The sequence below is a fragment of the Boleophthalmus pectinirostris genome, unplaced genomic scaffold (assembly GCF_026225935.1).
Source record: "Boleophthalmus pectinirostris isolate CB_2022bp ecotype Guang Dong unplaced genomic scaffold, ASM2622593v1 HiC_scaffold_20, whole genome shotgun sequence".
In the NCBI taxonomy this organism is placed as follows: domain Eukaryota; kingdom Metazoa; phylum Chordata; class Actinopteri; order Gobiiformes; family Gobiidae; genus Boleophthalmus; species Boleophthalmus pectinirostris.
The window spans coordinates 17,162,430-17,187,725 of NW_026571153.1; the positions used below are offsets into that span (position 1 = coordinate 17,162,430).

Below are 25,296 nucleotides of genomic sequence, written 5' to 3' on the forward strand. Positions count from 1 at the left end.
CGAATCACATTTTCATTTTGGAAATAGACCGGTAAACTTCGTTAAACAAGATTAATTTGGGAGCACCTGCCTTCACCCTCATTAGTGCACAGATACACAGCACAGGCCCGAGGCAGGAAACTGGCATCAACCACAAAAGTACCGGTAATTCCGCGGATCCGTCCAACCGAAAAAGAAAACAAGACCTAGAAAGGGGCTGTTAACAGACACTAGCACACTAAAACAAAAAGACTACATTTACTAAACTACTATTATCATTTTCAAAGGGCAACGGCACCATTTTGTATCGTAAATTGGCCATCAGTGAATCCAAAACAAGCTGGGATAGATTTGACTCATCTTCGTAGCTTCAATAACAATAATTCCGCTTGTTAATAATTTTATAGCTCAACAGTGAGAAACAATTTACTTAAGATTGATAACATCTTCATTAGCATAACAAAACAATGGCTGCCGGTTGCCTCGCTGTGTCTCGCTCCTGAGCTGGAGATTAATTGATATTAGCAGAAATTACGGGGCGCTCGCTCAGATCGACGTCGCCGGTGTCTTTTTAGAGATCCGTCCCTGTGTGAAGTCGCTGCGCCCTGCTCAAAGCTAACCTCATTAGCCACGACGGAGCTTTTATGTGATTAGTGAGTTAGGATTCGGCATTGGGAAATACTCGGTCACGCTCCAATACAGAAGTTCATTCGCCGCTATCTGTCAATTCATTTAGATAAGAAGCTTAGAGAACTTGTTCCAAAAGGTGGGAGCGTATCAACAATTAAAACACGCAAGGGTGTGCTGCAGAATCAAAATGCAAATCAAAGCTATTGTCTGTGTGTATCGACAGAAAATGGCTTAATTAATGATGTTATAATGTGTGAGCTAATGAATAATGCTGATTTGTCAGGTGAGAAAACCCTGACAGAGGAGGTGAGGGAGGTTATGGAAAACATATTTGCTTTGTGTTCAGGAATCAAGGCAATGACTGTTAATTATTGATACTTCGCAGTGACATCGTGCTGGGGGTGTTCTACGTGTAGGCTACGTGTATTGGCGTAATGTTCTCCGGTTACCTTGGAGACACAATGCATACACAGCCTAATAACTTTAAAGATCGTTTGAAAGCTTGAGAAAAATAAGTACAGAATGGATTTAAACATTTTCAGGAGCTTGTGATCAGTATGAGCCGTTCATGATCCTGTTTAGGTATTTGTATTTCATTTTCAACAAAAAAGTTGAGTGACTAACTGAAAAACTGCTTGTGACTGTAATGTTATGTAAGAGGGACTTATATAAGTTTACCTCTTATAGTTCAAGATAAATCAGCTCTTTCTGGTCAGATTGTGTTAAAATAAAGCTCAGATTAAAGTCTAACAAGGCTTCAGACGGAGCGGTGCCTTCAGTTAGCGCCACACCCCCATCGAATGTTCATGATATCAGCTTCAAAGCATCAATCCTGCTTTGTTTTACTGGCTTAAAGTAGTTTAATAGTTTTAATAATATTGATTATCGCAATATTTCCGTGTAGAAATATATTGTGCTTTGAAATTTGTTTCCTAGGCCTAGTACAAGTTACTGTCAGCAAGTAAACACAGAGCTGGATTATTAGAACATTTGGGGATAATTACATGATACACAGCTATTATTTATTTCAGTCAGACTGACTTCACTGCAAACATAGAACTATAATAAAATCTGGAAAGTGAACCCAGCTTTGTATCGTTTTCAATGGTCTGTACTCAACGCCGCATGGGCCCAAAAAATGTTTTCTCTTCCGCATTTACTTCCTCAATAGAGGCTAGTGACTCCCACCCATGTGACGTCTGTAAACTGTGCACTGTGTGCAGTGTAAAAAGTTTGGACCAAACAGAGCGAGAGCTGCTAGACTGAAGTTAGCACAGGCTCAGAGCAGGACTAGGCTAATTTTTAAAAAGATAACTTTTAGGCGCTTTGAGGATTTCAAATTTTTTACAAGTTTATATTGTGAAAATAGAAAAGAATCCCTACAAAATTTGAACTTTGTGAAAGTTGTGAATGCCCTGTCAGGAGAACATGGGCAGTTTGAATTCCCCCAAAAGATACATTGTGCTTCTATGGGAGAATTCTTTCTGGGCCCAAGCTCCTAGGAGCTGTAGTACCTGGAGCGACCACTAGTCTGTCTCGAGCCGGGACAGAGGGGGAACACTTTATCCAGTTTTTATTATAGATCCATGACTGCAAAGCATCTTGCTGTCAGCATCATGATTCAAAAAGCTCAAATAGCTGTGCTGCAAATTTCACATTCAAACATGAAGCACTTCACACTGCTTCCATTAGAGGGCGGCATTCATACAAGCATTTTTGCATTCATTCTTATTTTATCTTAATCTTTTTATCTGTAATGTTCCATGGTACAGTATTAAACGTATCCATCTGGCATATTTTATATTGAAAAACACTACGATCTAGGGGGCTTCTTCACCTTAACTAGACTTGTGGTATCGCCTGCTTGTCTCCATGGAGACAGATGTGTTTAAAGCCATACTATAGAACAGAGCTGGCCAATTATTTTTTCCATGGGGCTCCTATGAGAAATAAAAAATACTGTGGAGGGCTGGACCAAAATTCTTGACTCAATTCTGCCTAATATTAATAGTAATTGTAAGACTGGCAATGAAAAAGTGAGGCTGCCTTACAAAAAAACATTGCCGCTTTAGTCCATGCATAAGGTAAAATTATAAAATATGCCAAGGTCTGCTATTGAATATTCCACTCACCTTAATGCAGAGGATGTGCGTCCCAGCCTTGACCAGCTCGTCGGCCAGTTTCAGGTAGTAGTCCAGCGAGTACTTCTGCCTCATGGGATCAGCCACATCACCGGTGTAGGAGATCGCAGCCTCGACAACGCCCCCTGCTGCCCCGGCTGCCTCCATGCCCAGCAGCATGTTGGGCACGTAGTTCAGGGAGTCAAACACCCTGAAAATGTCCATGCCATTCTCCTTCGCCACTTCACAAAACCTGCCAAACACAAACACAAGATCTCCGTCAGTCTGCGGCGTTCAACAGCGTTCACAGTTTCATTGCACACGGGCACATCTCATCTACATAATGAGTTTCTCTCTCTGTATTCTGAGCGTAATATTGCACATTTGGGTCAGGATAAGCCGTTTATATCCACCTTCATATCACAAGTCATAAATATCTCTACACCTGTGTAAATATAATATTCAGACCATTTCCATAAAAAAGTCTGGCAGCTTACACAGCCTCCAGGAGAACAAATGACACACACACTGCTAGAGCTAAATCCTGTCTATTATTACCTTGGCTTCGACGGCTTAATCACCTTTTTCATAAACTAGGGATATGAGTGCGCCGTATGTTCGCTAAAACGCATTCTTCACATACACGGAGAGCCCTTTGTTTTGTAGAGTAAACAGATAAGGCTAATGTAGAGCCACCGGAGGATTAGAGGCTACATGACTGCACCTTATTCAGTTAGAATACAAAGTGGCTGAATTATGTAAACATGTGTCAAATGTTTCTCTATGACTTATTAAAGAACAAAGTCATCAGTTTTGGATTGTATGCAGAATGCTAGAATTCTGTGAAATATTTAATTATTATTTTGCTTCACAAAACAACTAATTATTGGTTGTGGATAAGTTATAGTTTTATGAAAAGCTTTTTGATTGAATGGAAAGCGAATTTACTTACGGACAACAAACAGGCTTGAGCACAGGTTCAGACGCAGTGTGCATTTGAATATAGTTATTTAAACAACAATTTTACACTCCAAAGAAAATATCTTTACAATAGGCTGAATAATTTACCATTGCGATGTGTTTGAAAGTAGAATTAAATCATTATAAAACCAGTATTACTATTTAACAAGGATGCATCGAATATGTTTGGCAACCGAATATATTTGGCAATCGAATATGTTTGGCTGAATATTGCAGAAAAAAAGCCACATTCAGCTTTCGGCGGAGTGAGTTAAAAGAAAGGCCGAACAGTAGCATGTGCCGCAATGCCGCAATCAAACAACGTGCAGTGACGCGGTGATCTGGCGCCTTCTTTAAAATGTCAGCAGTGTGTAAATATTTTAAAGTGTCTGAGAGCGAGTAAAGAACTGCAATTTGCAATGAATTTTACACCAAAATATCTATCTCCTTTCTTTTAAAAACATGTCTAAAAATGTTTTCTAGACTACTTATGCAATATTTAAAAAATTGTGAAAAACTTTACAACTGCATTTGATATTCAGTGTCGGGATTCAGCCAAGTGTTTAATTTTGATTCAGTTTCGGACCCACATTTTCATTTCGGTGCATCCCTAATTAAAGGACTGACATTATGTTATTTTCTGATCTATGTTATAATGTTGTTTCCTCATCAATAACACATTTGGAGTTGTGTTTTGTCTCTTTCACACACACAATTTTTAACACACCAACCCTGCATATTTAGGCTGAGTTCTTTTCTCAAACAGAAAAGCCTGAAAGCTCACAAGAGTCAATTTAGCGTAATATAAGACCTTTAAAAAGTTTATAGTGGTTGACTGGAACACATTCACCAGTTTACTATATCAATTTTAGTAGTGCGATGTTTTGTGTTTTTGTAAAAGTGTATAACCTGTGTCCTCACTTAAAGTTGAGGATATGCACTTTCTGAGAAAAAGGTGTGCCACCTGCTTGTCTCAGTGGAGATGGCATTACCTTGTCTGAAATATTTAGTTTAATTTATTTATTTTATGAGACTGGGACAGTGCACAATCAACATTAACCTTAACAGGAGAGATGCTTTGTACCAGGTTGTAGCGCCAGTGCTCATTTTCACCTGTAGTCCCTGTGCAGCCTCATGTTCTAGTTCATAAAATCAAACATACAAAGAGAATGTCTTTATAATGTCCGGAGCATCAGAACAATTCTGTGACATCATTCACACCCATTTCTCTCAGCATCTTAAAAAAACATAATCCTTATCAAATTATTCGTTCACTCCAGAAGAGAGTCCTGCATTAGTCCATTTTTGGAGACCTGCACCCGCACAGTACAGCACCGCACCCGGCCATTAACCCAAATACGAATTCACAGACTCGACTGCTATCACTTCACAGGCATGATTTACTGAGCAGAAGAAACATTGATTGAGATGCCAGACTTTTGCGCCGCACACGCCCGGAACTGAGCCAAGACTAAACAGGACTCACTGTCGGGACGGGCCTGCATTCTCGGAGGTGCAAAGCTCTGCGCTGCACGGAGGTAAGCACAGCCGTTGCCCGATCGTGCTTTGCAGACACCCTGCTCTGCGGGCTCTGGGTTTTCTCTCTTAAGTCCAAGATTAGTCCTGGTGTAGTCCTGGTTTAGTCCTGATTTAGTTCTGACCCGCCTGTGGTTAATCATTAAACGCCTGCATACCCGCCCGTAAAATTCCAGAACGTAAAATCCTGCCCATTTCAGCAACTATTTGCCCGTACTGCGGACACCCAACAGCAGGACTCTGCTCCAGAACATCACACTATCTCCAGACACTCATCAGTCCACATAATGGGTGCAGGTTTGGTTTGAGTGGAGCCACTGTTTCCCCAGGTGTGAGAAAGTGCCATAGTTTGTTCATGTGATCAGTTCTGTTGGTAACATGTTCCACTGACGGACAGCCGCACGTGAAAATGCTGAGTTTCCAAATGCCTTCCTGCATTTGAGGATCCTGCACTCGGGAGGTGGTTTCAGAGCTCAGAGAAACAAACTGTTATAGCGGAGGAGCAGTAACAGAAATGTTTCACATTGTGGCATTAAACTAACAAATCTACATTCATTCAATTATGGGTGTTTTTATTACTCAAAGACCATGCACACCTATTAGTCGGCCATCATCTACACAGATCTGACCGGTATCTTGATCTGGTTTGCATCTCCTGCTTGTTTCCATGGTGAGTGTAAAGTTTAATATCATACTGTGAAACACTCCAAGCAAAGCACTTACAGTAAATCATCCTGGAGACATACATGTAGGCGGACCCTCCAGCAATAAAGTTACACAGTGCAACTTTTAAGCCCCAAGCTCGATTTTGTTAATGTTTTTCTGTCAAACGCGCCCACTTAGCAGCCACACCAGCCTTCACATCCCCCGGGACACTGAGGTAAGCTTGATATATCCAGGCTACTGTACTGTGACCTGTGAAATCCCGTTTAAATCAATTATACAAAATGAAATTAGGCCCTGATTTGATTCTGTTAATGAAGATGCTGGAGCCACTTTGCCGCGGGCCGCTGCACCGCCAAATATGTCGAGGGTGAGAGAGAGAGCGGGAGATGGAGGGAGAGATAGAAGGAGATAGAGAGGAGGAGGAGGAGGAGAGAGGGAGCGAGGGAGGGGAGGATGAGCAGTGGGCCGGGCGAAAACAGATCAAAGCCATTAATCACAATCGTGTGCAAATTTCCAGTGGCACTCCCCCCCTACGGGACACTCGCGATGGGACGAGAGACACCACATCGAGGGAAAAGGAGTAAACGGAAGGGAGTGAAAATGGATGTAAAAAGCGGGTGAGATGAATGGAGACGCACAAAGATCAAGCAAAACATTATGACTATGCTTCAACGTCATAACACAGGCTTGTCCAATATAATTCATGTATTATAAGAGATGTGATGGCTCATATCTGTTTATAGCGTTCCCATCCAGTGTTGGGAAGGTCACTTTTAAAATGTATTCCCCTACAGATTACAGATTACACACATCAAAATGTAGTTTGTAACGGGATCCATTAAATTACTTAAAGTGAGTAACGTAATCTGAATACTTTGGATTACTTGATTTGCTGTAGAGAAGCAAAGACGAGGAAAGCTTCACATAAGATGCTTTGTAAAGAAAATGAAAAGGCAGAGTCTTTACTTAACCGTATTAAAAATGTTATTGATAGAAGACGAGGAGACACGATCCGTGCAGCATGGTTTAGTCCTGTTAAATCCTGTTTTAGACATGGTTTAGAATTGATTTAGTCCTTGTTTACACCTGGTTTTAGTCCTGTTTTAGTCCTGGTTTAGTCCTGGTTTAGTCCTGGGTTTAGACCTAGTTTAGACCTAGTTTAGACCTAGTTTTAGACCTGGGTTTAGACCTGGTTTAGTGTCCAGCAATGAGTGGAATTACCGCGTGGAAAAAAAAAAAAGAAAAGGGATATAGCCCCAAATGTGAAAACAGGAAAATAACAACTGTAATCCAATCAGTTACTCATAATTTGTACTCTGATTACGCAACTCTGGTACATGTAATCTGTTACTCCCCAACACTCTTTCCATCTAAACCTGCTAGACACTGCAGGATGTTTCAGTCTTTAATGATTTTTAAATGTGCGACAAAAAGCGCAGAACACAGACACGAGGAGAATAGTGTGAGACTTTAAATCTAAGAGCTCAAAGACTGCAGCGGGGTATGTGGCTGAAAAACACCGCACGCTAAAAGTTGTGAGCGTGGATGTAAACAGACACATGTGAAGAACTATTCTCACCTTTTTACTTTTTAAAGAACACTTCAAACTGGATTAATAATACTGTTTTGCAGACTGGGTGTCATTATCTGAGAAGGAAATATTCTAATGGATAATATTAATGAGAATGCTGCAGTTTAACTTCACAGCTTTACAAGAGGTGAGTAATAAAGTCCTTTTAAGTCAAAGTACCAGTCATTCAGTCTATTAGCTGGTGCAGTAGTGTGTTTTGTTAGGATATAACCAAGCCCACGGGCCTAAACATGGCTTCCATTTCAAGTCAATGGGCCGAGCTTAACGGCGCATGTCTTTAGATTAGTCTTTAGCGGCTACATACTTCCAGTGGCTGCAATGCCCATCGACCATGTGCAGGAGCGTGGTCTTGCATGCCACGTGACTGCTCTGAAAAAATCTGAGTGAAAGTAGCTAGAGCGGAGCCAAAGTTAATGATTAAAGAGCATTTTTTAAGACAACGGACGGATTTTGAGCTGAGAAAAAGTTTATGATTTGAAAATAGGTAAAAAATATAGGTAAAAAACGTTCTTGGTCCAATTTAGGTGAGTGTGACTAACTGAAAAACTGCTGGCTAAAGGTAGCTTGTCATTATAATTTTATATGTGAGTTGGGTGACCAGACATCCCTATTTACCCGGGGACAGTCCCAGTTTTGAGCCCTGTGTCCCCTGTCCCAGCAGATTTATCCAAAACCATAGATTTGTCCCAGTTTTATACACGAACTGTCCCAGATGTAAAGATTTTTGACCAATTTGATCCCTTCTAACAGTAAAGAGAGGCATAAACTGTCATTTGTTTAGGTAAAATACAGAAAAGCTGCTGAAAAATGACCAAAACACAAAGAAAATATGGTTATGACTCACTAGTTAGTCATGAATGGACAAAGTGCTTCACAATTTTCTTTAATTATGCACTTGTTTCACAGTTTTATTATCATCCACCACCACAAACCAGGTGTCCCAGCTTTTAATTTTGAAAATCTGGTCATCCCACGTATGAAAGACTTATTTAACAGCACAAATCGGCTGTTGTAGCTCCAAATAAGTCAATTCTTTATGATCAGATTGCGTTAACATACAGCTCAGATTAAAGTCTAACCGGAGTAGCAGGGCTTACAGTTTCACACCCGCAGGGACTGTTGAGGACATCAGCAGTCGCCATAACGCTTACAAACAGCTCGCATTAATTACAAAACTACCGTACTAATAAAACATCTGATATCTACACTCACACTAACACGCCAGACTTCACCGCCGCCTGAATAAGATCACGGAGGCGGTGGAGGTATCACTAGCTCTAAAACGCATTAGCGCCGTTCATCTGTGTCAATGAAGCATCTCCGGCGCTTGGGCTAAAAGTCACTGGGCGGAGAGGAGATAGGAACTGGGGAACCTGAGAGGACCACGGGCAAAGCTGACCTGATTAAGTGAGCGCGGGTCGTGTGGTTTGTGGCCAGGCTAATGTGCCCGCTCACATCGGAGTACATTAAGGAACACTGATGCTACACGGCCAGGCTGGAGAAATGAGCTTTTCAATAGCAGCGGTTTAGGAAGTCATTTGAGCTTCATTAGGCTGGAAAAGTAGAGCCGCTCGTATTATCGGCTTCGTTTTGGTTTGAGAAATGTAACCTTGTTTAAATAGATTTTTTAGAAAGAATATCGTGTGTATTGTGCGGTGTGTGAATGGCTAAAAATAAAGCAGGGAAGGTGCAATGCTCAGTAAAAGCAATAGCATTCGAGTTTTACAATAGTACAAAGACGTACTACGCTGTCTAGTAGTTTCCTCCATGAGTTTAAATAGTTTGTCCATTGAGTTTTAAAAGCCTATACAATGAACTGAAGGATTCACTTGGGATGTGAATTTGACAACACATTCTTGAAATACAACAAATTACAAAAATACCTGGACGCAAAAATCTCATAAAAAGGCACTGACCCAATCTCGCAAATGTGAAGACAGACCTTGAGCTGCAACTGCACAAGTATTTCACTTCATAGAAACAGTCTGACCTCGCGGCGTTGGAATTCATTTGCTCGACAGTAGGCGGGTACTTTTTTTATTTAACCAATCGCTGTCATTTGGTCGTGATGTATGTAATGTGCAGCTAACGGGGCTAACTTGAATATTAAGCTTTTCTCAAATCCCGTACAAAGAAGGTCAACAACATCTTTCCCCTCAATGAAATTCACTAAACATTCTCTTTGTTCAAGCTTTAAATGCTCGATCTCGGGAATATTTGCTGATTGGCTGGTGTCCAAACTTGCACTTCCAGGTTTTTTGCAAACCATCTAGTGCAGGGGTGTCAAACTCATTTTGGTCTGGGGGCCTTATCCAACCTACTTTGATCCCAAACGGGCCGGATCAGAAAACTCATGTCATATAAACCCCCAAAATAACAATAAGTTCAAATATTTGTAAAGAGAAACACAAATCTGTTACAGAAATCTTTTTTAATTGATGAACTCTTTCTTTTACAAAATATTATAATATTATGAACAACCTGAAACTTTAATAAAAATGCAATTTCAACACAATGTTGTAACATGAACTTGTTTGCATTTCATAGAATTTAGTCATGCTTTCTTTTTGCTCCTGAAACTTGGCCTCTTTGAGCCTGCACAAGTGCATCAATATCAGGCACCATGTCCTGAGTAGCTGCTATCTTGTCATTCAAGTGCTTGTGTGTTTAGCTTTGAGTGCAGCTTTGTTTTATTAATGTTCATTACTGAGAAAACCTGCTCACAAAGGTAGTAACTGTAAATCTATTATTTCTAGTTGCATGTCTGTGGGTTTTGACTGTGAATGGTGTGCGAAAAATTGCCAATTCTGTCTTCAGGTTTTAAAATAAAATTCAAATATTTTAGTAGAAAATCAGCCGAGGGCCAGATTAAAGGTCTTGGAGGGCCGGATCTGGCCCCCGGGCCGTATGTTTGACACCCCTGGTCTAGTGTATTCCAATTCCTGACCTAGTTGCTGGACAAAAAATGAAAACTGAGCAGAAGCACTAGGTGGCACCAGCCTGGCTAGAATGCTCCTTCTACCATCTAAATATTTAAGCCAGAAAGTCCTAGTATACAAGTCTCAATTTCCAGGTTCACGCAAAAGATGTTTCTTTTTTTTAAATTTTGTATGTGTTTTTGTATCTATATTTATTTAACAAAAGCATCAGAATGTGAAATCTTGTGTTATTTATTTATTAGCTCTTCATTTATTTATCAAGAAACTACCCCTTTGTTGGAGAGCCTAAAATAACTGTGTACCATCTAAATAATGTAGTTATTTTTGATCATGGATGGTCCGAGAGATTACATTGTTTACATTTGCAGATGCGTCAGTGTTTATGTATGGCTCTCATTTATTATTAGTGACATATTTATTACAAACAACATGAGTGCAGAACGATTGGTCATCCGCGCTACTTTCACAGGAAATGGTTGAAAAAGAAACACAGACAATGATGTAGGAGTAGCATCTGGCCCAACAAAGCCCTGGCTATGGAGAAAGCCTTTGAGCCCTGAGCAGCAGCTGATGTACATAGAAAATTACAGTATTTCCAGTTTGTAGTTATTTATTTATTTATTTTTTCCATTTTGTCCGTGATGTATATGGGCTAAGGTCTGAATCACTCAATATATACATTGAGCGGCTAGTACTATTCTATACACGCCACACACACATACAAATATGTCATTATGTCATGCTATTTAAAGCTCCTATACAAACCGGGATTATGTTGTCTATAAAAGAGATTGGCTACAGTGTTTGGATTTACAGACAAAACAAAAGATTAATCGTGCAAAAAGCTGTATTATTGCTATGGGTTTTCCTGTTGGCAAGGAAATGGCTAGTTGAATTTACCCATCTCCAATTGAGTACAAATTTACGTATTCATTTATGTTTTTTACACTGCACTGTATATCCTTGGTATTGTTTGTCCAAGCTGGTGGTATTATAAATATGATTTTAAATTACTGCTTAGGGTTGGTTCAACTGCATTCACTTAATCAGGGGTTTTCAAATTGGGTGAATGTGAGCCTCCCCCTACTAAATGAGGCGACTTTTAACATCACTGAACATCAGTAGGGCACAGGACTAAACCAGGACTAAACCAGGACTAAACCAGGTCTAAATCAGGTCTAAATCAGGTCTAAATCAGGTCTGGACCACTGGAGCACGACTAAACCAGGACTAAAACGAGAACTAAAACCAGGACTAAAACGAGAACTAAAACCAGGACTAAAACGAGAACTAAAACCAGGACTAAACCAGGACTAAACCAGGTCTGGACCAGGTCTAGACCACGACTAAACCAATGTCTAAACCAGGACTAAACCAGGTCTAAACCAGGTCTGGACCACTGGAGCACGACTAAACCAGGACTAAAACGAGAACTAAAACCAGGACTAAAACGAGAACTAAAACCAGGACTAAATCAGGTCTAAACCAGGTCTGGACCAGGTCTGGACCACGACTAAACCAGGACTAAACCAGTGTCTAAACCAGGTCTGGACCAGGTCTGGACCAGGAATAAATCAGGACTAATCTTGGATTTGAGAGAGAGAGAGGGAGAACCCCGAGCTAGACGTCGGCGCAGAACAGAATTTTCAGTCCCGCTCACTCCCGCAAAGAATTGTAATTTTCAATTTCAATTGTCCCGCATCTGTGATATTTTGTCCCGTTCCCACCTGCAAATCGAATGATGGAGATGTTCACTTTCTTAAACTCTATCAAACACAGAGAAGTGGAAAGGAATTGTCTAAAATGTGCGTGAGATTAGACCACATCCACAAGTTTAAGGCTGCTTAAAATGTTTTTATTAATGCCAAATAAAATATCCAGCACAAATGATGTATGATAGGCATACTTTAATCATGTGTATATTTTACTTGACACTCATATTTAGTTTGCGGGACTGCAGTTTATCCCACCCGAGTTTTAAAAATGTGTTTTGCGTCGGCTCTTGCCTCACCTATTGAAAACCGCTGCACTAAATAATACACTAACAGAAGTATCAATGCAAATAAATATAAATAATAACTATAGTACAAGGAAGTACAATAACAAAATACACTTTAGAACTCTGCCAAGGCCACCAGACACAAGAAATATAGTCATTTGGTTTAATTATAGCTTCAGAACAGAAAATCTTGCTTTCAGTATTTCAGTACCAGTTGTGGATATTTCAGGTGTTTTGGGTTGGCTCAGATGCGTAAGGTCTTTCAAACAATAATACACCAAGATAAGTATCAGTGCAAATAAATATAAATAACTATATACGTACAAATAAGTATAAGTAGTAAGTCTGTCAAGGCCACCAGACAAAACAAATATAGTCATTAGTTTTAATTATAGCTTCAGAATAGAAAATCTTACTTCGGGTATTTCAGTACTGGCTTTGGATATTTCATGTGTTTACTTTTTAGACTTATGTAGAGAAAGTTTTTGCAATAAGAAAATAAAATAAAGAGATCCCCATTGAAACTTTGCCTACAATGAACCACTCCAGGACAAAGGAACTCTCTTACTAAACTCATGATTCATTTGACTGCTTTTGAAAGAATGGACTTTAAGCGGACATATGCATTATTTATTGTTATTAGAAGCTGAATACAAACTCCAAGTATGTTTTCGATGAGGGAACAAAAGCAAGAACTATTTTCAGTTTAGCATATTTCATTTAATATGTTTTAATGTATAAAAGATTGTTATAAAAGATAGATTGACTCATTATAATTCCTATATTATGCAAAATCGACTCTCGTGAGCTTTAAGTCATGTTAGAATGTTGTTAATTCATCAAAAACATAATCAGAGTTGTGTTTTGTTTCATTCACACACGTTTGAGTAATCCTTTATTACAATGCCGTCTACATTTCTAAAGCTCAAAATGCTCTGTTCCACATTGTGATGTCATGAAGTGGTCATTTTGAAGTGAACAGCCACCTTCTATCTTCAGTTCAGGTGAGGCTGCCAATTCTGGGGCTGAAATGATTATAAATAAAATGATTCTTGTGAAGTTTTATGGCACACTGGAGCACTCCCTGTATTACCACATGACATCACAAGGTGGAACAGGGTTTTCCAGTCAAGAGCCACACAGCCTACTGTATTTTCCGGGCTATTAGGAGCTCTGGATTATAAGGCGCACTGTCATTAAATGGTCTATTTTTGAACTTTTTTCACAAATAAACCGCACCGGACTTTAAACGAAACACAACAGTTGGATGGGTCAGTGGGACTTTGTTTGGTGTATTCACGGTGACTCTGGGCTTTGTTCAGTTGTGGCGTGTAGGGAGGGTGCTGTCTGGGACCGCTGGATTGTTGGCGTGTTCGCAGTGACTCAGTTGTTCAGTTGTGTCTAGAAGTGGCACATTGCACTCGCTTTTTCGGTTCGTTCCTCCGTTCCGTTCCTCGTCGGTGTGGAGTGATGAGTGTGTCTGTGGGTGTGTTTTCGCTGTGCGGTCGCTGTCTGCTCCGTGTGTGTTTGCGTGCGCTGCGGGTGGTGTGGCTTTGTAGTTTACTGAAGTCGTGCTGGGACACCCGAGTGGATTCGTGTATAGGGCGCTCTGGATTGCGGGGTGCGGTCATTTTTTGATGGGGTTAGAGGCTTAAGAGCGTGTCTAATAGCCCGGAAAATATAGTAAATATGCAGGATGTGTGCATTAAACATGTGTGAATGAAACAAAATGCAACTCCAGATATGTTTCTGATGCGGAAACAGCAATATAACCGATTAGAAAACAGTGTAGTATGGGCCCTTTAACGTATATAAAGTGTGTATGTAGTAGTGTGTGTGACTCACTTGAAAACAGCGTTATCGGGGTAGTTGGTGTAGCCCACAGCGTTGGCTCCTCTCAGCAGCATCTGAAATGGGACGTTCGGGATCAAAGCCCTGAGCTCCTGCAGCCTCTTCCATGGACACTCGGACAGGAAGCGCATGGCCACATCAAACGTAGCACCTGCACCCAAAAAGTGACACAATACAAAGTTTACTTCAGATGTCGGGACTTCAACTTAACTTTCATCTCAATTTGAGCAATAACAACATTCAGAAGTTTGAGGTGTAAAATAGAAAGGAGTTAGAGCAGATTTTCAAGTTGTTGAAGTTGCTGGCCTTGTTTGGGAGGCTATGATCAAAGTTTAATCAATTAACTTATTCTTTGTTCAATTTACTTTTGACTTAAGCGCATGGCATTGGCAACTGTGGGCCTTTACTATGAATAAAGATGATTAAAGCTGAACTTTTCTGGTGTCCATGAAGATTATTGCTTTGCCTGGAATGTTTCACATGAGCAAACAAAAATATACAAAGAAAACAAGTATTAGACATAAAATCAGTGCAGTTGTTTGACCAAAATTCACCACAAATCTTTATTAAAAACATTTGAAGCTTTATGTGACCTCAGAATCTGCCCAAGATACTTTTACCTTTCGCTCTTGAAGAACATCTTTAAACAGGTACTTTAATACTTTTTCATTCATTCATTTATTTGTTTCAATAAATAAATTCAAAAAATAATAACAAAAATAGTGATATGTACATGAACATATTTGGGACCTGGTGCTCAAAAGGAGTTGTAGTTTTTTGTTTTTTTTTTATGTTTTTTTAATCACCTTTGGAGTGATTACTTGTCATTTGCAAAAATATTCCCACATACATACAAAAACATATCCACACATACATACAGTACATACATATACATACATGCAGAAACATATTTTCGTTTATGGTCGTACATACTAAGAATAATGTTATTGTAGGCACAAAGTTTATCGTTTATGATCGTACAAAATAAACAGTAATGAGAATGAGGACTAATCTTTGACTTGAGAGACAACCCCGAGCTAGAGGTCTGCACAGAACAGAATTTTCAGTCCCACTCGCTCCTGCAAAGAATTTTCATTTCCCCCTCCCGCCCATATCTGCACTATTTTGTCACGCTCCCACCTGTAAATCCCGCAAGATGAGGATGTTCACTTTCTTCAACTCTATCAAACACAGAGACGCGGAAAGGAATTGTCTAAAATGTGCGCAAGATTAGACCACGTCCACAAGTTTAGGCTGCTTAAAATGTTTTTATTAATGCCAAATAAAATATCCAGCACAAATGATGTATGATAGGCATAATTTAATCATTTGTACATTTTACTTTACACTCATATTTAGTTTGCGGGACTGCAGTTTATCATTCAGCCTGCCCACTCCCGCATTGTGCAATCCTGCTGCCCCCCGAGCTTTAAAAATGTGTTTTGCGTCGGGACCCGCGGCTCTTGCCTCACTTATTGAAAACCGCTGCACGAAATACACTAACATAAGTATCAATGCAAATAAATATAAATAATAAGTATAGTACAAGGAAGTACAATAACAAAATACACTTTAGAACTCTGCCAAGGCCACCAGACAAAAGAAATATAGTCATTAGTTTTAATTATAGCATCAGAACAGAAAATCTTGCTTTCAGTATTTCAGTACCAGTTTTGGATACTTCAGGTGTTTTGGGCTCAGATGCATAAGGTCTTTCAAACAATAATGAGAATGAAATACTTTTACATGGGTATTTCTTTGCTCTGGTATCTGTACTTTTCTTAAATAACAAAACTAAGTACTTCTTTCACCAGTCCTCTGATCTGTAACTTGACCTGGTGGTGTCACTTGTCTCCATGGAGATACATTTATTTAATGCTATACTGTGGGAAATTCTAAGCAAATCAATAATGTCTCTGTGGTGACATGAGGATGGCAGACTCTACACTAGAAAAAGTTACAAAGTGCACTTTTAATTAAAAACAAAAAAACTTTGATTTAATTGACCAGAGAGGCTTTAGTTAAAAGTTTGCAGTGGATCAATGTGAACAGAAATTTTAATTAACTTGTTTTATTTACAATTTGTAACACATTTCTCTTTTATCTTCCCCCGTATATACCAAGTGAAAGACACACAGTGAGAAATCCAAATAAAACAGTGGACTTAAAGCTGATTGGTGGTGCACTTTCATGTCTTCCTTTAAAGTCAGACTGTTTGAGCCGAAGAGTGAAAGAACAGATAGTGATCTCTCATTTCCCTTTCTGGGAGACTAGATTAGTGAATCTCATCCGCGTTTATCATATCAGCCAGAAATATAGAGCCTCCAGTGGGGTTCTGCTGATCCAACACTGTCATCATTAAATTTCATTTTGCCAGCACTCATAGATTTGGACATGCCGAGAATACTAAGCACACTCACTGTTCTTCACAGCACCAGTCAGACAGGCCCAGAAAACCCGTCTCCTCCACTTCCTGCGTTTATTTCTCTTTTGAAATGTGATTTTCGCAGCTTGACAAAGTATCGGTTTGCACAGGAAATTGTTGTTGTCCTTTGCATCCATCAATTTCAACATTCTTTGTATGATAAAGTGTAGATGTAAATATGGATTCAGGCACAGCTTTGCTCTGGCTCAGAAGGGGGAGTGACTTGTGTGAGGAGCAAAGGGAGTGGAGACTCAAAAGCAAAAAAGTGAAGCTTATTAAACATGTTAATTAGGGTTGGGCAGTAATACGGTATTACGGTATACCGCGGTATAAAAAATTGCAATGGTATCAGTTTCATTACCGTCATAAAAAAAATCTGCAGCGCATAAGGACCTACTATAATATTATAATTTACTGATATCTAAATTTGTTTGCTCAGCACAGATTAATTTGTGTTTTTATTTTCAATTTAATGCAATCACGATTTAAATCTAATAATGTCTATAATGTTTCTTGGGGAGATGATGTTCGATTGGTTTCGTTCCGCTGTCACGTGATGCTCATAAGGGAGACCAAGACAAGATGGCAAGTCTGGCTGCAAGAGAATTATTCCACCCCAAAAATACTTGTACTTCTGCAATTTGGCAGCATTTTGGCTTCAAGCCACATTTCTTTACGTTTTACAGAAACAGAAAGTGCGGCGCGTGTATGGAGCAGCATGTCCTGCTCGTGTAAATTTCAGAACATAGGATCCATCCTTTTTTTTGACGCTCTACGCGAGCATAGGTGCGTGTCCCCATCAAAATACATAGAAAGCATGAATCTTTGGTTGTATTTGTGTGTTTACCATCAGTACAACATGCACCTGGGGCAGTTCTGTGTCATGTAAAAGAGCCCAGGTCCAGAAATACTGTTAATAAGTGCTTTAAAATTTACTTTTGTTTGTTGGTGTTTGCCATGGGCAGCCTGTACAGAAGGTAAATACAAGTCTGTTCAGCTGTTAGTTTCACTGAAGACCTGATACAAGCGGCTAAACGCGCCCTGTCAAGTTTGATCGTCTTTCCCATTGACAAACACAGAGTCCTGCGCTTGTACGTCCTGCTGCAGCTGCTGGTGGAGCCGCTCTCGCTTTGATGCGCGGCTGTGGTTTCGCCAGGTTATGCATGTAAATGCTGATGTTTTGGTAATACAATAATAGAGTATACCCCGGTAAAATCCTGAGACGGTATCACCATATCAAAATTTGGATACCGCCCGACCCTAATGTTAATATGCTGTTTTCAGGACGTATGATGATCTAAATGTTATATGTTAGCTTTTAATACCCTATAGAAGTGTAATACCCTCTTTAAAATCACATGCATTTCCTATCACCAATAACCTAGCGGCGCATTAGGGTCTCGTAATCCTGTAAACCTCGTGTAAATCTTTCACCTCATCTTGCACTCGTTTTAAACTCCACACGTGTCGACTCAAACTAAAACTATCTCGGGCACAAAAGTTCACCGTGAGTTCATTGACAGTCAATCCTAGCGCCTCCTCCTCTGTTACAAGTCCTCATAAATCACTTAATGATCATGGGAGTGAATACAACTACAGAACAGTATCTCTGTGCATATTGTATTTATAAATCACTAAAGGGAGATGACCGCGACAGTGTCCCTTTTGCGCAGCTCCTTTTCTCTTTGGTCTTAGTTGCGATATTGCTTCCACATGTTTTTGCAGCTCACGGCGAAAATGAATCATTGAGGAGATTAAGAGGAAGGCCCTTTGAGGATTAAGGCCTTTCTCTGTATATAGCATCGCAGTGTTCAAGCGTGAAAATATTGCGCTGTGAACTGGGACATAACATACGGTCTCTATAGGCTTCCATGGTACCTTTTTCATACTGCAGATTTATCAGATGGTCACACAGCGCGTGGTTAATTAGTGCAAAAAAGTGAGTGTGACTGATTCCCGGCCCACAGCGGTGATCTGTAATTCAACTAGTTTAGAAAAGCAAAGGGCTGGTGAGGAAACGGCTCTAAGTGAAGTTTAAATATTCAAAAGTGTTACCTGCACAGATCTCTCCATTTAATAAATTATAGACTACGGACTGTTGTGTGGATGTGGTAAATGATTAAAAAAGTAAAAATGTTTTAAGAAGGGATGCACTGATCCGATTCTGGTACCCGACATGGAATTGTCATTGTGAGGTTAAAAAAAAAAAAAAAAAAAAAGAAAGTAGATGTTAATGTAAAATCAAGGTAGATCTAAGCATTTTGAGCTTTGGAGATGTGGACAGACCAATAATAAAGTAACTCAAACATGTGTGAATGAAACAAAACACAACTCCAGGTATGTTTTTGATGCGGTAACAACATTCTAACTTGGCATTTTGCATAATATAGGACCTTAAATAACTGATTAAAGTGTTAAAAAACATAATATGCTGGTAGACCCACAGCAGCAAACAGGAAACAGTTCTGGTTTAGACAAGTATTTCATGTTTAAAGGGACAGTCTGGAATTTTGTACATAGGACCTCATTTTCTAGTGAACCAGAGTGTTGGAGACGTGTGGAGACACTTTTTTAAATATTCCATCCAGTCCTTGTATTTGCAGAGGTCCCTGGTGCTAGACTAGTGCATGTCAATGGCCATAGTTATCCTGCCACTAAAAACAGTCTTACCCACTCCACAAAGCACCCGAAGTAAATCTATTATTACACCAGACTGTCGATGTGAATGTCTGTGTTGATAGAATAATGTTTGAAATAAAACTAACCTTACATTTGAAGGATTTATGTCTGAGCAGCAGCAGAGAGGTAGCCTCATTCATCAGCTGGTTTCACTTCGTGGAAACCGTCTGACCTCGCAGTGTTAGAATTCGTTCGCTCGACGGAAGGGGGGTATTGTTTTTCATTTAACCAATCGCTGCTATTTGGTCGTGACGTATGTTATGTGCCATTAACTGGACTAACTGGTATATTAATGGTAAAAGTTTTTCCCAAAATCCCGTAGGAAGAAGGGCAATAACGTCTTCCCCTTGATAAAATTCACCGAACATTTTCTTTGTTCAGGCTTTAAATCCTCGATCTTGGGAATCGTTGCAAACACAGAATATATGGCTCTTCGCTGATTGGTTGGTGCCTGAACTCGCACTTCCAAGGTTCTTGCAAATCGTCTAGTGTATTCTGATTCCCGATCTAGTCGCTGGAGAGAAATGAAATTGAGCGGAGGCACTAGGTGGCAAGTTGTACTTCCTGATAGAAAGCTTGGCAGAGGTGGACTGATATCACCTAGCACCTATCTTACCAACAAAGTAAAATTCTGCTGCTGAGAAAATAGTCCCCTCAATATGCAACAATTCATGCGATACAAGGTTAGCAAACATTATTCTATCAACACAGACATTTACATCGACAGTCTGGTGTGATAATAGATTTGCTTCAGGTGTTTTGTGGAGTGAGTAAGTCTGTTTTTAGTGGCAGGATAACTATGACCATTGACATGCACTAGCCTAGCACCAGCGACCTCTGCAAATACAAGGACTGGATGGAATATTTAAAAAACTATCTCCACATGTCTCCAACACTCTGACTCACTAGGAAATGAGGTCCTATGTCCAAAATTCTGGACTGTCCCTTTAAGTCTGATTTTCAGCCTGGTGTTGTCTCTCTTTAGCCTTATATTTATCCTGGTATAGTCTTGTTCTTGTTTTTGAACTAGAGAAGTCCAAAAACACAGCACTACCAATAAGACCCTTTTAGTTCCCATGCCACAGTTTGCCTTGTGCTCATGAGCCATTAGTGTGACAGACTCCAGATGATATGAGCATTGATTGCGGCGAGATGAACGATTTGAAGCACAGGGTCATAAAGTCAAACTGCTGAGAACCACTGAATGACGATCGTATGTTTATGGAAATCAGACATTTAGATTAAAGCCATGACTCAGTTCATCCATCACAGGCCTCCCTTTGTGAGTGTGAGATGCAACTTCATTCTACACTAGTTTATGTTCCCATCAGGGCGGATTGGGAAAGGCAGAGGAAAACTGTGTGATACTAACACTACGATACTAGATTCATTTAAAGGTCCTGTATAACACAAAATGTATTCTTTTGAACTTTAAGCCATGTTGTCATGTTGTTATCTCCTCAAAAACATACCTGGAGTTGAGTTTTGTTTCATTTACATGTTTGAGTAAACCTTTATTATTAGTCGGTCTATATCTCCAAAGCACAAAATGCTCTGTTCCACCTTGTGATGTTGGCAGCTACCTTTTACCTTTAATTCAGTAGAGATTGCCGATTCAAGGGCTGAAATGGTCTAAATCAGGGGTGTCAAACATACGGCCCAGGGGCCAGATCCGGCCCTCCAAGACCTTTAATCTGGCCCTCGCCTGATTATCTACTAAAATATTTTAATTATATTTTAAAACCTGAAGACAGAATTTGCAATTTTTCGCACACCATTCACTGTCAAAACCCACAGACATGCAACTAGAAATAATAGATTTACAGTTACTACCTTTGTGAGCAGGTTTTCTCAGTAATGAACATTAATAAAACAAAGCTGCACTCAAAGCTAAACACACAAGCACTTGAATGACGTTCTGAAGATAGCAGCTACTCAGGACATGGTGCCTGATATTGATGCACTTGTGCAGGCTCAAAGAGGCCAAGTTTCAGGGGAAAAAAGAAAGCATAACTAAATTCTATGAAATGCAAACAAGTTCATGTTACAACACTGTGTTAAAATTGGATTTTTCTTAAAGTTTCAGGTTGTTCATAATATTATAATATTTTGTAAAAGAAAGAGTTCATCAATTAAAAAAGATTTCTGTAATAGATTTGTGTTTCACTCAAAATACACTTGTGGTTACATCAAGGCCAATCTGCTCAAATAACCTCTGACCACCACTGATCTACCTAAAGAGTCTTGCTCAAGGACACCACAGAAATAGCTTTGGTGATCCAGCTTTATAAAAAGTTATTTACTGCACATCTCTTAAAGACAGAAGCCATTTCCTTATGATTATCCTTTTATAATTCATCACAGAATCTGTCATTTCAGATTAACTCCACTTATTGCTTTATTTGTTGATTCTGCAGAAGTCCATCATATTTCTCAGTCCTCTTTTTTACTTGTAAGCCTCAATCTTATCTTTTCTTTCAATGTCATACCCATCGGAGCTCTCTGTGAAAACACCCAGTTCCAGTTTGCTATGTTTTTTTTCCTGATATGCATCTCACAGTACGACATTTGTTGCCATATTTTGCGGAGGCTGACAAAATTGTGAATGTGCAACTTTTTTTCTTTTTAAAATGCTTTGATAAGCCTTTGGTTCTGTCATAATAAAGTGTGTAAGAGTCATTTCTTCACGTTATCTGCACTGAAATGGAGCAAAAGATTATGGTTTATGTAGTTCCCTCTGGTTTTTTTAGCTATTGCTGCACCGACACAATAAATATAATTAAAGCGACTTGTAATTCGATATATTGTAATGGCCCACGATATTACTGTGAGACTTTTGACGATACGATACCACGATATTTCAGTTATTGTTACATCCCCAGCAGGAAATCTATGAAAAGTGTGTAGTCTTGACTGGCCAGCCTACCACTCTGTTAGGGTACTGTAAAATCAGCTTTTTGTCTAATTCAATCACTGATGAGAAGCTGCACCACATTCTGGGTCCATTTAAAGGTTGTATAGAGGAGTTTTTAAGGGAAGTGAAATACAGCGACAGTCCTTTTTCAAATGTTGTGCATGTGTGACACCACCTTCCTCCTCCACAGCTCCCTCAGTAGAAACACCTCCTCCCACCTCTTTAATCTAGAAATCACGCTTGTTTACATCCAGTGCATGTTCAGAATTACTGTTGAAGTGACCTGTCTAGAAATATTTTAGCGACCGACACCTCAATTTTTAGACCCTTTGTCTGCTTCAGTCGCACCATCGCTGGAAGAGATCTCCAAGAATCACCTCAGTTTGTCTTCGCTCCTTTTCCCCTTCTCTTCTTCTTTCAGCGACCTCAAAAACTGACTTTCTTTTGCGGCGAACTGGTCGTGGATTCTTGTTCGCCATCGCAACAAACTTTGTGCGAATTCCGAGGAAGCGACAGTTTGAAAAAGTCTCTAAGAACCGCTGCATTAACCACAAAATCCCCACGCGCCGGCGAGTCAGTTACACTAGAAACATAGGGAGTTTGATTGACAACCAATAGATAAAGAGGGAGCCTTGTTATCTATTGGCTGATGTTTATCTGGCCTCACTACGTTCACAGTTGATAGATTTTCATTATTATTTTTTTGTTGGGGGGGCATCATAATTACAAGGCCACTGCATGTCTGTAATGGTATTTTAAACTTTCAATGACAATTACAAACTAAAAAAAAAAATCCTCCATACAACCTTTAATCACAGAAATGGCATACTACAGACAGTTTTGGCTAATTTGGCATTAGTTTCCGCTCGCATCACTTGTACTCATCTGTAGATCGCAGAGATTAGAGGAATCAGTCAGTGGCAGATACAGGCCCTTTGAACGTGTCATGGTGTCTTTAACATTTTTCTTGTCATTTTTGGACCAGTGTCTGTATTCTTCCCATTCTTTTGAGCTCTCTGTGATGACAGATTGGAGTTTGCTTGTCCTTCCAAAAGCAGCAGGCCTGTAGTGGTCCCCTGTCTAATAGCCAGCTGTCTGTCTTCAGATCCATATTACACAATTATCAAAGTAAATGCTCTGTCCCACAAGAGGCACTGTTACTCCAGCATGTTGGGATCTCACATGTGATCAAGTATTCATGCTAAAAGGCACATTGTGTAACTTTTAATAGGGGTTTGTCTCCTGCTGGTTTCTATGGATATGTCATTTCTCTGCCTGGAATGTTCCACAGTATGACATTAAGCAGCTCTACCTTACATTTATTCAATTACATGTGGGTTTATTGCTCAAAAATCCCTAGAAAATCAGGTATTCTGACTGAGCAGGGTTGCCTCTCTACAGATCTGATCTGTAACTCAGTCTGGTTTGGTTTCCGTGAAAATATTAAGGTTTAATGCCATACTGTGAAACATTCCAGATAAAAGCAATAAAGCAAGATAGAGAAAGAATTAAGAACAAAACGTTTCCTAAATAGGCTGGATGGATGGAATGATATAATATGATATGATCCCTATTACCAAAGAGTAAATTTATAAAGGAATAGGAAATAGCATAACACAAAGTAGCACTGGCAGCGTGAGAACAAGATTGGTAAATGCGTACAGACTTTAAAAACACGGAGGAGCTTCACAGATTACAATGTGTTGATTTATGCCTGTGGCGGGCATGTGATCTGAGCTATTGAGAGAGGACATACTAAAAACAGTAACATGCGTGGGTGTAACAAAGCACAACTGAGGACAGACTTCTGATGAGGATTATAGGGCTGCACCATTTTGGGAAAGAGAAATCATATTGCAATTTGTCCTGATAATATTACAAATATGTTTGGATTAGCAATAAATATATAAAAGTTGGAGTGCACATTGTTAACAGCTCCATTTGAGAGAAGACTGAAACCTGAAATGATAAACTAGAGACAAAATATACACAAATAGCACACATTTCTGAAGATGTTGGTAGAAGTCTAAAACACAGGTACAGAACAAAGAGCAACAAATGGGGATTTTTTAAGTGGGGGTACATGATGTCTGCAGACTGAACCAGGAGGACTAAACCAGAACTAAACCAGGACTAAACCAGAACTAAACCAAGACTGAACCAGGACCAAAACAAGTCTAAACCATGTCTAAACCAGGAGTACACCAGATCTAAACCAGGTCTAAACCAGGACTAATCTTAGACTTGAAAGAGATACCTGAGCCCGAGGAACAGAGTGTCCACAAAACGTGATCGGGTGACGGTTGCACTTAGTTCCGTGAGGCACGGAGCTTTGTGCCGGTCCTTTCCCCTGCGGTCACCCAACAGTCTACACAGGCGCACCTCCGGGCCCATCCCAACAGTCAGTCCTGGTTCATTTCTGGTTCAGTCCTGGTTCATCATGTCTCAGGTCACTATAGGACAGTACTGCAAATATCATGAGCCTATGCAGGTTGTTTTCACCATTGCCAGTAGCTCCGGTTTGACATTTAAGTTGTGGCAATTTTATATTTGTTATTTTCTTTTTATATCTCACATTGGGAGAAGTGGTTGGACGGCGTACGACGGCGTACACCAGCGTACACCGGCGTACACCGCGTACACCAGCGTACACCAGCGTACCACGCACACTACACCCCTGATTGTTTCCTCGTCACAGACATACTAGATTTGTGTTTTGTTTAATTCACACATATTTAACACACAACCCCTGCATATTTAGGCCGAGTTCTTTTCTCAAACTGAAAACACTTTTCTCCACCTTGTGATGTCATGTGGTAATACAGGAAGTGCTCCAATGTGGTTTTAAACACCTTTAATAGAATCATTTGGATAATTTCAGCCCTGAAACCGCCAATCTCTACTAAACTAAATATAAACTGTAGCTGTTAATTTCATGACTAAAAGCTGACAAGAGTCAATTCTGCATAATACAGAACCTTGAAACATGACCAGCATTATCATTCCA

General features: G+C 39.8%; 1 protein-coding gene across 1 annotated transcript in view; it reads right to left on the reverse strand.

Annotated features, from left to right (window-relative positions):
- Positions 1–25,296, reverse strand: part of LOC110159307 (pyruvate carboxylase, mitochondrial) — a 606,539-nt gene that overhangs the window by 104,460 nt on the left and 476,783 nt on the right. Inside the window, 2 exon segments of the mRNA XM_055156707.1 lie at positions 2,742–2,982; positions 14,266–14,422. Of these exon segments, the coding sequence (XP_055012682.1) occupies positions 2,742–2,982; positions 14,266–14,422 (398 nt within the window).